The sequence below is a fragment of the Calidris pugnax genome, unplaced genomic scaffold (assembly GCF_001431845.1).
Source record: "Calidris pugnax isolate Ruff unplaced genomic scaffold, ASM143184v1 scaffold219, whole genome shotgun sequence".
Taxonomy (NCBI): domain Eukaryota; kingdom Metazoa; phylum Chordata; class Aves; order Charadriiformes; family Scolopacidae; genus Calidris; species Calidris pugnax.
This window is the reverse complement of record NW_015094507.1, coordinates 5,186,219-5,198,786: the sequence shown is the minus strand read 5'-3', so window position 1 is coordinate 5,198,786 and position 12,568 is coordinate 5,186,219. Positions and strand designations below refer to the sequence as shown.

Genomic DNA, 12,568 nt, shown 5'->3' with positions numbered 1-12,568 from the left:
GTATTTCCTCACTCTCTGGGCTAGGTTTTATTGCAAATCCACGTGTTTATTCTGTTTGGAGATTTGTGATTGTTTTTGTTATTACCTTGCTGGTCCTGCTATTAAGGACATCACAGATGAGAATGTGGAACATCTGTCTGTCTCCTCGTTCTCTGTAGCACAGTTTGAGCCATAGCCATGCCATCCCGGGCTCTCATGTGGGTGATTCTCACCACGTGATTGTGGCTGGTGGCTCCACGGAGGTTTGCATGGAAAGGAAGATGGACTCCTCTCTTGCTGCCTCCTCCCATCCACCAGTCACACCAAGCTGAGCCCTGTGAAGATATGACAGGGCTCACTGACCTTACCGAGTCGTGGCTGCCATGGGCTATTGTCTTCATATGACAGGAATATATCAGTGTGATTTAACCAAGAATAAATAAGAATGACTTTGTAGTCCTGCTTTTGTCACTCCCTGTTGACTTTCTTCCAGACCCGGACTCTGGATGTGCTACCTATGACTATATTATAGATCTGTTTTCCAGTTACGCTATTGTTGTCTAAACAGTGTGGTATGGTGGTTGCTTTTCATGTACACGGTGTAAAAAGGATTTACTTTCTCTATTAAATGCACACGTGCATAAAGGGAGAAATAAGGGCATTAATGAATTCTTAAAACATGGACTATACATTTTAGACAACACTGGAGGTGTTTGATGATGGTGAAATTCTGGGAAATGTGTGTCTAGGTTTACAAAGAGGGAGTTCTGGGCAGCCTTCTCTATATTCCCTAATCTCTGGTCAGAAAGACCCTAATTTAGGGAACTCTTAAAGCCACCCCTAAATTTATGTATGTGCTTTATTCTCATTGATGTGCAGAAATACTTAGAAATCAAACCAAGGAAAAGAATGCACAAAGTCCTTACTGCTAGCTGGGATTTTTTTGTGATTGTGTAAGCCAGGAAACTTCTTTTAATGTATGATGATCACAGAAAAAGTTACAGGCATTTTTGGGTGCTTTTTTTGAGGGTTTTTTTTTTTTTTAGGTTCTTTCCTCTGCCCCATTTCTAAAGCATCATATAGGCTTTTAAAAAATTGTGTGGTGTTGTGTTTGTTTTTAGCTATAAAAAAGCAGTTCTTCTCAACAGTTAGAAAAAATACATCGTGGTTCAAACATGGTGTACCGCTTTGGCCATTTTTTACCTCCTTCCTTTCAAAATATACTGTTGTATGATTTCCTTATTTATAGATGAGAATATAAGTCGACTTGAGTATGTTTGGATAAACTATGATGTATGTTTCTGTGTATGTGGTGAGAGAATATGTAGATACAGTAAAAGTTGTTATCAAATAAACCACACTGTGATCTCCCTAATGTGTCCTGTAATGATTGGTTTACATCCAAGAAAGAGCAAAACTTACCTGCAAAATGCATTAAAATACTATGAAATGTCATCTTCCATTAGGCTCTGTTAAAGCAATTATGCTATGGACTGTGATATATAACTGTAGGCAGTTATAGGGTGCAATATTATTTTTACCCTAGGCAGGAATTCACAAGAAAAGATGTTCTTCTTTGCCAAAGTTGCTTGCTCCAAAATTAATTTTGGGAGCTGAACACAAGCACCTAAAGTGTCTGTGTACCTGGTAGTTGTTGAGGGACCAGTCTATGAGGGTTGTCTTATTGCCTATGTACATATTAATGACACTATTGAATCAGGACGTGGGTCTCTAAATAAGGTTTTAGCAGCCTAGGTTTCTGTTAGAAAATTTTGGCATCTCTAGGTAGGGAGCTATGGGGAGAAATAAAAGGTTGCTTTGTACTTCAGCTTCTTACGAGTTTTATGACTGAATCCTATGAAACAGGTTTTCCATGGGAAAAAACATTTCATATTTGTTTTTAGGGCTTTTTTTCCTTCTGTCTATTTCTCCTTTTAATAATTGAAAACTACTGCTCATTATTTACATAAAACTGTCTCTCTTGGGCCTGCTTTCTGTAACCTTTCCCCTCGGAAGAATTCTAGGAATTTGCTGGCTTTCCTCAGGGGAATCCGGGCCACGTTTTATCTGAGACTTAAGGCCCAGATAGTTGATAATTTTTACAAAGTAACTTACTATTTTAAATACTTGTATTTAACCTCTGCATAGATTTGCCATTTGAAGGTGTTTTGAGAAGTTTTGCATGTAGGAAAATATGCGCTTTAATTTAATGTTCAGCCTTCTTGGTAGCTGGCAGTAAATCTTCACTTGCAAAATGGAGAGCCCCTTAGAAAAAAAATAATAATAATAATAATAGTAATAATGCTGCAAAAAATGTAAATGCCCTAAAGGCAAGGTATTTCAGCTGTTTTTCTGAGGTTCTGCCGCTCTGTCTTTCTCTCTCCTCTCTTTCTTTTTTTTTATTTTTTTTGCAAACGAGGACGTGTCAGAACCGGAGGCCTCAAGCGCTGTATAAAATGACCCCAGCGCAAACCTCCAGCATTCCTCATCCTTCCCTCTCCAGCTGCTCACATCAGCCAAGGCAGCACGCAGGCTTGGCTGCCGCCAGCACGGTCCCCCTGGCTCTCCCCCTTCCTCCTCCCCTCCCGCCCCTCTCCTCTTGCCAGTACAGTCAGCACTGCTGCTTGTTAGGCAGCCTTGCCATTTATTTGAAATCTCGAGTAAAAGAGCTGTCAGTGTGATCCTTTGCCTCCTATCAGCCACTGGAGGGGAAGATGTGTGAGGGAGGAGCTTTCTTCAAAGTGCGCAGGTTTTTCTTTAGGGTGGATTGCTCAGTAGGTGTTTTGTCTGGAGTATTCACACAGAAATGATTTGGAAGTGACCTGGACAATAATTGGGGTTTTTTTTAAGTCTAGATGGAATCATATTTGCTAGAGAGCATACTGAATTATAGCGTCTCGTGGATTCGTTTTCTAACTCTCTCTTTGACATCCATCTGCCGTAGGATATTTCAAAGATGGTTTGGCTGCCACTGAGACTTGGAGATCTGATGCCACAATGAGGACTCACACACGGGGAGCCCCAAGTGTGTTTTTCATACACGCGGTTTGCGTCGCCTTTGCCTACGGCGCCAGGGAGGACGCCATGCTTCCTTTTGTCAACGCCAACTACGACAGCTACCCCATGCTCTACTTCTCCAAAGGGGACGTGGAGGCCCTGCGTCTCCAGGCTGCCACCACGCACCGGCACATCGCGGCTCGTCTGATTGAGGCAGTGCAAACCATGCTGTCCAACCCCCTGGAGTACCTCCCGCCCTGGGACCCGAAGGAGTTCAGCGCTCGGTGGAATGAAATTTATGGCAACAACCTCGGGGCCCTGGCGATGTTCTGTGTGCTCTACCCCGAAAACATCGAGGCTGTCAACATGGCCAAGGATTACATGGAGAGGATGGCGGCTCAGCCTAGTTGGTAGATTTTTGTCTTTTTTTTTTTTTAAAGTTGTTCTTAAAGTTGTTTGCAGTTGGAGGAATGAGTGGATGAGTGAATTGCTTAAATTATTTCATTTGTTCTAACGTTCACTTTAACAGTGACTACTTTGCTGAATTCATTTACCCTCATCTGGACCAGCAGTGACACACAGCTTTTTACCTTCCCTGGACTTACCCAGTTGCAAGTTAATGCTTTGTGTACCATCCTCATTGCTGTAAAGTAAAAAAAAAAAAAAAGTGATGGGATACTGCTCCCCTCTGTCATCGCTGCTGTGATAGCAACAGCTCAGAAGAAGCCTGAGTCAGTTTTCAAGCCATCCTCATTGCTGTAAATAAAAAAAAAAAAAAAAAGTGATGGGATACTGCTCCCCTCTGTCATCGCTGCTGTGATAGCAACAGCTCAGAAGAAGCCTGAGTCAGTTTTCAAGTCAGCACAGGAAGAAGCATTAACTGTTCAAGCACTATTCTTTGCTCAGACTACTATTCCTTAACTTCTTTGGGTTAAGACCAACTAGTAGTGTCCTATAAACAGCATTCATCCATGGACCATCGTTGGAATTTTGCTGGGTTTGAGCTAGCATAACTGGGCATCCATGTCCTCCTGATGGGCATGGTTTAAAAGGCACTACAGTGTTGGGGGTTCCCTATACCATGTATTAAAGTGGTGAATGCCACAGAAATACAGGAGCTAGAATAAAAGAGGTGGTGAGAGAGAGAAGGAACGTGCTGGGCTTAAGTGGCTTGCATGCCATAGAAGAGAGGGCAGATGGGAATTGGGAAGAAAAGTATTGGCGCAATGGGATGGTGGTAATTTCCAAAATCTTCCACTGAAGCATAGCAATACAGAGCTGCAGTCTTACTTACCTCCAGAGGCAGTCTGTGTTTCTCCTGGCACGCTGGCAGAGGGATAGAGCTATACAGAGGTGAATGCAAGGATGTGTAACCATCTCCAACAGGACCTACAGACTGCCCCAAATTCAACACCATCCTCCCAAGTTTCATTGTTTGCACTTTCTTATCTTGTTGTGGGTAGTGTAAATGCATAGTTACATGGCCATCTGTTTTAATGCAATAAGAAAGAGGAGCAAGTAATATTTTGAGTAGTGGAACATATTTGTGTCTGTCTCTCTTAGTTGCCTACATCTCACTCACTGTCTCAATAACCTCATTTCAGTTCCTTGTGTCCTGCGATTCCTGCTCTGGATTAATTGTGGTTTCTCTGTCCCTTGCCATAATGTTCCCCTTTGTCCCAGCTGACCAGATCCCAGTCAGAACTGAGCAGATACCCTATTTCCACTTAGCTTTGATGATATATACCTCCCCCGAACAACTGTTTTTCTCAAGCAAGTATCTTGTGTTACCTCAGTGAAAGAGAAGCCATGCTTTTCCCATCTTTTTATTCTGATGTAGACGTGTCATTCAGCAACCAATCAAGGTTTAATCAAGGTTCTCTGCTTTGCAAAATACGCACATGCAATGTGCTTAGTAGGGGAAGTACAGAAGGTGAAAATGAGAAACATAGGTAATTAGGGCTGGGGCAAGCTGCCCATTCTATAGCCTCCAACTGGCCAGCTTTTCAAATGCTGTCACAGAAACATGGATCTGGTTTCCATTTTTGTTTTTCCCCTAAGGACTTATGGCTGAATGCTGTCAATGTGGAGTTCACACTATAACTCCATCAGTGATGGCAATAATACAGATCCCTCTCCTTTGTCCAACAGTAGTTTTAAGGAAACTGTAGAAATGTCACATCTCCAAGGCATGTACTGCTCTGTCTGGCTTTGCTCAAGTAGGTCAGCAGCTGAAGGAGTGGCCAGACAGATGATGTGAATCTGTTTTTCCAAAGAAACTCAACTAAAAAGTAACACAAAACATGTTACTGCGCACATTTCTCCATTTAGGATAAGACCAGGAGAATAAACATGGTAAACAGGAGGGCTGTGTCCTAAGCACTGCTAGCAGGGGTTTGGATGTTACGGCATCTCAAGCACTGCGTAAGACTGTACAGGAACTCTTCTGGCAATGTACAGTAATGGAATTTAAAAAAGAAGCTGTCCGGTCTATTTAGGCATTTAGTTTTCCTTGGACTTTAGGGAAAATAGGATTCTCGGTGATATTTAACAAGGATAACATTTGTAATATAATTTGAAGGCACACGTGTTTTGATCAGGAGAGTGGAAAGAAGGAGTGGCTTTGATGTTGCCTAAGTTTAGAGCCTTGAATGTTAGGAGACGTACCTGCCAAAACTCCTTCTGTCATCAGTAAAGAAGGCTTGTCCAGAGAGATCAGTAAGATGAGTAGATTAGAGGAACTTTTCTCTCCCTAGATTCCCTCTGTAATGTAGGTGCCCAAACTGCCATGAAAATTGCCTGAAAAATGTCTTTTTATCACTGACAGATTGATCAATGTGTGTTGGAAAGTTAAGTCTGGTGGTCATATAGATTCCCTGCTGGCAGTTTGATTCTTTCAACAGTATAATCTGGATTTCTTTTGACTTCTGCTGATATAGGATTGACTCTAAAATAGCTGTAGAATTAAAAAAAAAAAATAAAAATCAATCCAGTTAGATGAATTTCCTCTAATTTTTGTGGCAATATTAAATAAAACTTAAGCCTTACCAGAAAATGAAAGTATATTTTGATAGTGTGTGCAGTAGTTGAATAAAATAAATATAGTTTAAAATGTCACTGGATATTTGTCCCAGAATGCCAGGAGATTAAGCAGACTGACACTTTAAATTTTATCTTTACATTAGCAATATTCATCAATAGTCCAAATATGGTGCAATATCTCAAGATATGGTTATGAGAAAGTCTGCTGGCAATTGATATGTGCAGGGAAGATGCACATAATTAAGCACTTTTGTCTTTCTCATCTATTACAGTAGTCATTTTATGTCACATAATAAAGTACACCCTTAATTGAGTTCCTATTCATGTAGGCTAACAGAGCTTGAGCCGTTTGTCATAACAATGGACTTTGATAGGCACGCTGCTAATAACAGAGCATCCGTAATTGCCACATCCTGGAGTAGGTTTACATTTTAAAATAAACAAAGGAGCAATGGCTAATAGCTAACCATAACAATCACCCAAAATCATATGGGAACGGATGATGTTTTGGAGACTAGCAAAAGCAAGGAAACACAGTGCATTAATATTTCAATAAAAATAGATTAACTTTAATGGTTTTGCCTGTAAAACGTCAAAGCTGGTGTTAAATAACTTGCTACGTTTTCCTGGGATTTGGTGTCTAGGTGCTGTCTAAAACCTTAGGGAAAGTTTGTCCTTGTATGTAAGCCATGTTATCTTATTTTACAGAGAACAGAGGATATAGATGCGATTTCTGGCATTTTATCTCTGGCTGTCCCCTGGAGCACTCCCTACCAGAAGTGGGTTTTTGGCCGAGGGAGTCTGTACTCCTGATTCTTTCCATATGCTGCCTCGGCCCCTTCCCGCACCGAGCGAGTGATGTAATCCGAGTCACACATCGTGCAGAAATAAGAGTCCAGTCAGATCCTGTGTTTGGGACAAAGCAGTGAAAAACCCCCTTCTTTACTAAGCCTGCCTTATAAACAGATGCCTTAGAAGTTCACAAATTCTGCACCCTTCTTACAGGAGGAGAGATGGACAGGAGAGATCTGCAACTGATGGACAAGAGATTTCTGTACCTTCTTTTCTTTTTTTTTTTTTTTTTTTTTTTTTTTTTTTTTTTTTTTTTTTTTTTTTTTTTTTTTTTTTTTTTTTTTTTTTTGTTTTTTGTTGGCACATAGTTGACGCACCATTTCCAAAGACAAGTATGTTACCAATGTGCAGTAAGGTGTGGGATTTGACAGAAAGCCTGGCTCTGTGGCTTTCATAGGGGAGATAATTACTGTCGAGCACGTGCAAACATTCCAAGGAAATAGCAGCAAGTAAGGAGAAGCTAACGGGAGGCTTCGGCATGACAAATCTTTGAGCTTCCTGCTATTTCTTATTAGCCAGCAATTCTATACCCTTCTGTTACTCCCTATTTATTAAAAGTATTGGAGCGTGCTATAGGACCATTGCTGTTAGTGTCCAGATAGTGCTCAGTGTTGAACAGTACGGATTACAATGTAAAAATACATAAAAAATTAAATACGTAGATAAATGTACAACTAAAATATGTTCACATGTGCCGAGTTGAAATAATGTGCATCTCTGTGCTGATGCCACAAATTTAGAACATCTGTTTGACTCCCAATAACCAACAAGCAGTCACATTCAAAGAAAACTTAGGAGGGTTTTACAAGACTGCAGCATAGAAGTTAGTATAAAAGAAGCTTGGGGAATGCTGATATAGTCTCCTACAGGGAGGAAGGAAAAGAAAAAGAAGGGTAGGAGAATGATTTTGGTATCTGGAATACATATTATGTTAGTAAGTGAAATATCAAACCCTCACGCTCTTTTTATCTTTTTAATATGTAGCATTTAAAAGTGGAAATTGTGTATGACTGAAATTAAATGGCTAGCTGGATTTCTAAGGGTTTCTTTTATACCTTCTTTTTTAATTGCTAGGGTCTCTGGGAGATAAATTGATGCTGAAGTTCTGTGGTAGCTACAGGGAGCTCACTCTTTGGCATGCCTGGTATAAAAATTTGCTACAAGAAGAGCTAGCGTAAATCTGTTGAAATAATAACATAACTACATTTCTGTGACTGCTTAATAAGGCACTGAGAACTACTAAAACAGACTCAGTTCTTGTTTATTAATGTGTCAACACAGAAGGATCATGATTGATACTAAGAGCGAGCCCAGTGTGAATGGACCCTTTTGTGAAAAGCCAAAAACGAGAGAAGAGGATCTGAAAGAAGCTTTAGAAGCAGCAGAATGATGATTGTAAACCTATGGGGAAAAGAGAGAATGAGGATAGAAAGTAGATGAAGGTTTCCAAAGGAGTAAAGATTTGGTTCCCTCCTCAACACCTAAGCAATACAACCCTACTTCTACAGGAAGCTCTTAAAACTTCTGAAAAATGTTGTCTATGTGTTGCCTTTTTTTTTTTTTCCATATTGATATGAATGTAGCCCTTTACATGTAACCACTCCTTTGCCTGTCTTCCTGTGAACTGAGCTGCAATGAACACGAGCACGTCTGGCTGCTGCTGAAACGCGACTGGTAAAGAGATAGGGGCAGAATTGTCATCTTTTACCTTAGACACCGGAAATATAAATCATCCGTGTTTCAAGGACTTTCTTTATTCTTAACATTTTTGTTGTTGCAAATGACGGAGCACTTAGGTTGTGCAGATAATGGGGGTTTTGTTTTGGCAGCCAACCAGAAAAATGTGGAAAGGGTGAAAGCTGAGAGGTTGTTTTGGATGAAACATTTTTTTTAAAGAATTTTTGTTTTTACTTTCCAAAACAAAAATTGGAAGATATTGTTCTTCTCATGAAGAAAATATTCCATTTAAGCAAAAGAAAATATTTTGTTTTGGAGGTTTTGTAAGAAAAATACTGAAAATTGAGTCTAGTTTATAAAATAAATGTTGGTGGTCCCATTCCCCTTCATAGGTATACTCCCTCTTGGTATGTATACTCCCGCTGGCCACAGGGGAATATTTCTTTCCTTTGCCTGATGGGAGGTTTAAAGCTGCATCTCCTTCCCCTCAAAGTGGGTCAGAACAATAGCAAGGGTCTGTGGAGTTCCAGGGCATCGTCATTGCCACTGGCACTGGGAGGACTGTACGATTATGCAGTCAGTTTCAGGATCAAGAAGTCAGTTGGCTCTATTACATGCCGCATTTGCATCCACGCTTGACATTTAATGTGCATTAAACTCAACCATGCTATTAGCTGCCTACCACGTCTAAGTTAGATTGCACCAAAACGCACTGGAGGGTTGCCCTTGGACTAGTTTCCACTTGAAAGCCTTTAGAAAAGAGCCTTGACTCATTTCCTCTGTATCCCTCTCGTGAGAGTGAGGGGTTCGGTGCTGAGGAGGGAGCACTGGCAGGCTTCCTTCAGTCGTTAGCTTCACCTGCCCTCAACCTTCAAGAGTTGTTCTGCAGTAAGTAATTTGTCATGGGAAAGTTTGGAGCTTTAAACTTCAGGATGTGGATTACTTGTGTAACGTATGTGTCAGGATGTGCTTAATGCTTCATTTTGCATGCAGTGATGCCATGTTACTTGTTGACATGGAGGCTAGAAATCAGATCTCACACTGCCTAGAAGGGTGTTCTGTTTCTCAAGCTTGAGGGTATTGTCTTCCTGTTTACTTCAATTTGTTTTTAAGAAATGGATACAAAGTGAAGGAAAGGCAATTCTAAACATCCCACAGACCGTGATCAGGGAACTCAGTCAGGAGATTTTGATTCAAATCCTGCCTTGAACTGCAGACAGTGAATTTTCCCTCTTGGCTTGTACTTGCTAGAGAAGTGCTAATACTTCTGGTTTCAGTAGGGAAGTAATTAGTAGAGAGAAATAAGGGAAAGATACAGAGAACCATTTCTACTGAGAGAAGAGACGTTAGTAGCATTAGGAATGTTGTCAAGAAATGGGGAGGTTGTGGTAATCTTACCACATTTTTTTCTGGTTGATTATGTTGATTTTTACATCCCCTCCAAAATTTTATACAATTGGTATACTTAATTAGAGCATGGAATTGCATTTAGTTAGTGAAGGTGGTGTGTACACTCTCAGCCTTGGAAATGCAGTGCATGCATGATGGTTGACATCATAAATGATGACTGAAGAACTGGGTCTTAACCCCCTCTTCAAATTCATAGTTCCGTGTAGAAGGTGGCAAATCTGAAAGAGAAACCCATGTTGCACCTTGCTGAAATTCTCAATGCATGTAAGAAAACTATACTACTTATCCATAGTACCAACCTCATCCACGATCTCTTTATTTCTCCAGTTCCTTCAAGGAGGATTTATATCAAGCTCTAAATGTTTAAAATAAAATATTTTATATGGCACACATGACAAGAACTTAAAAGAACACCGCAGGTGTGTATTTGTCTGTGCCATTCACAGAATTTGTCCAGACAGCACTTCTTTGTGCAGAACGAAGCCTATGTCTTTGGATGTTCATGGAATCTGACCATTAGGGAGCAAACCCATTAAGCCCTCTTTGCTCTTTTATAAACTTCTCAAGTTTCCAGGTAGGCACCACTTTCATATACAGGTAAAGGCATTTAAGTATAAAAATAATATTTTTTTTATTTTTTTTTTTTTTTACTGTCTGTAAGGATGCATTTATGATTTAGCTGTTATTTAAAAATGTTCTAGAATTTTTCAAACAGTTGCCTTTGCTAAGTGTGCTTCTGTTTGTAACTAACTAGATGCTCTACGCTAACGAATCCATTATAGATGTTTTTATTTACTTTGGATTCTTTTTTTGTAACATCTGATACCTTTAAAAGGCTGAAGAGGCTAATGCAGCATTGAGGTAAAGGTTACTTGCTGTCTTTAGACACGGTTAATTGCTAAGCTGAGGTTCATACTATCTGATGTTAAGTTTTACTTCTGAGATGCTTAGAAAATAGCTGTTTTCCAATGCAAAACATCTGCATGTTTTTACCTATCTTTATTTGTATAAATACACACAATTTTTCTTTACTATTTCAAAGCAGAGAAGTTAATAGATAGTCCTGAAAACTCATTTTTCACATATTATTTTTAGTGCAAGCCTATGGTAGCAGGCTTTCCCATGGTTTATCAGCCAGGCTGTTTACCAAATCTGACACTGGAGATCCATTTGAAAAATGAGAGTGCAATTTAGATACAAAAAGCATTTAATGCTTGCCACTTGACCATTCTTCTCGTGAATCATGTTCCACATTGTTTGGTGTACATTGCTTGGCTCCATTGAAATTCAGTTAATGGAGGTGCACTGATTTATATCAGCTATAGAGTTATTACTTCAATAGAGCTTCGTTTTAAGAGCAGATGTTGACTCTGGTTATATATGTTTATAAATGAGGGTCTTTAAATTATCATCTTTAATTTTCTGTATTACTTGTGTGCATCTCCTCTGTTAAATTCTATACAAGACTTACTATACAGAAATGCAATTTGAGGGAAGTTATGACAAAATTACTTTGTGGTCTTTTTTTGATTAAGAAACCAGCAACCTATAGTCATAACCGATTGATTTAGCACTTCCTATGTAGAAGAGTGTTTTCTAAGTTATCACAAGTGGTGCCGCAGAGACAAATACACACTCTTATACTAAAGAATTTGATGCAGTATTGCATTCGAAACCAAACATAAAGTTAGTATACATCTTAACAATGAAAGTGACAATAAGTCAGTTCCACTGACAAATCCCATTTAAGATCATCTCAACAATTTAAACTTTTAAACAACAATTTACAATTTCTTTCTGCAAAGAAACAGAGAACAACCATGAAAGCAACTGATGATTGTTCAGTTTATCAAACATTTTTTTTCACTGTGTATTCCTTCACATTTCCTTTTCTGTAGAACCATGGCCTCTACTGTCAGTACTGCAAAAGCGAAGTCTTTGGTATACAATATATGCTTGATTTAAGAGAAATGTTTGTCCTACGCTACCTCCACCTCAATTATGACTTTTCTTGATACAAATTTACTGTTTTGCTAAGTTGAGTGTAATCATTGAGTACAAGCAGGTAGTTCCTAGAAAATAATTTTTAGTAGTGGCATCATTTAACCTCTGTTTTATGCTAAACACTGGGGGTGGGTGTGTGGGGGCTATTAAGTATGTCAATTTGAACTGTAGTCATGAAAGTAAATTTCATCATCTCTACTTCTATCCTTGAATGCATTTGGGAAATGAAGAAAAAGCATAGTGAGTTATTTTATTATATGTTCTTTAAAGACAACTTCACTCCCATAGCCACCATTCAGGAATTTATCAACATTTGGCTCCTTTGGAAAAGGTTGTTACAGGTTTTTGGAAGAATGTAAACTGTGGAATTACACTTTCTGACAAAAATTATATGAATCTTTCTTCAGAAAAATAGATTCTATTTCTGTAAAATCAATATTCTGCATATCTTTTTCTCCTAGCAAAACAGAGTATCACGGGCACTGGTTTAATATTTAACAACTTAATATTTCTAATAAAATTAATGAGTTTAAAGGTTAACATTGTCCATACTTAGGAAAGAAAAAAATGCTCTCGGCGACCTGTTAAGCAGCTTACTACTGTTTTA

The 12,568-nt window shown here is 39.2% G+C and overlaps 1 protein-coding gene across 6 annotated transcripts in view; it reads left to right on the top strand.

Annotated features, from left to right (window-relative positions):
• Window positions 1-12,568, top strand: part of DSE (dermatan sulfate epimerase) — a 33,333-nt gene that overhangs the window by 10,405 nt on the left and 10,360 nt on the right. For 3 of the 6 annotated variants that reach the window (XM_014964767.1, XM_014964766.1, XM_014964768.1), the window contains one exon: window positions 2,924-3,386. In XM_014964767.1, the coding sequence (XP_014820253.1) occupies window positions 2,977-3,386 (410 nt within the window). In that variant the 5' untranslated portion in view covers window positions 2,924-2,976. Of the gene's footprint in view, window positions 1-2,628; window positions 2,721-2,782; window positions 3,387-12,568 lie in introns of those variants that run through there. The other 3 variants (XM_014964770.1, XM_014964769.1, XM_014964772.1) reach the window with 3 other exon arrangements.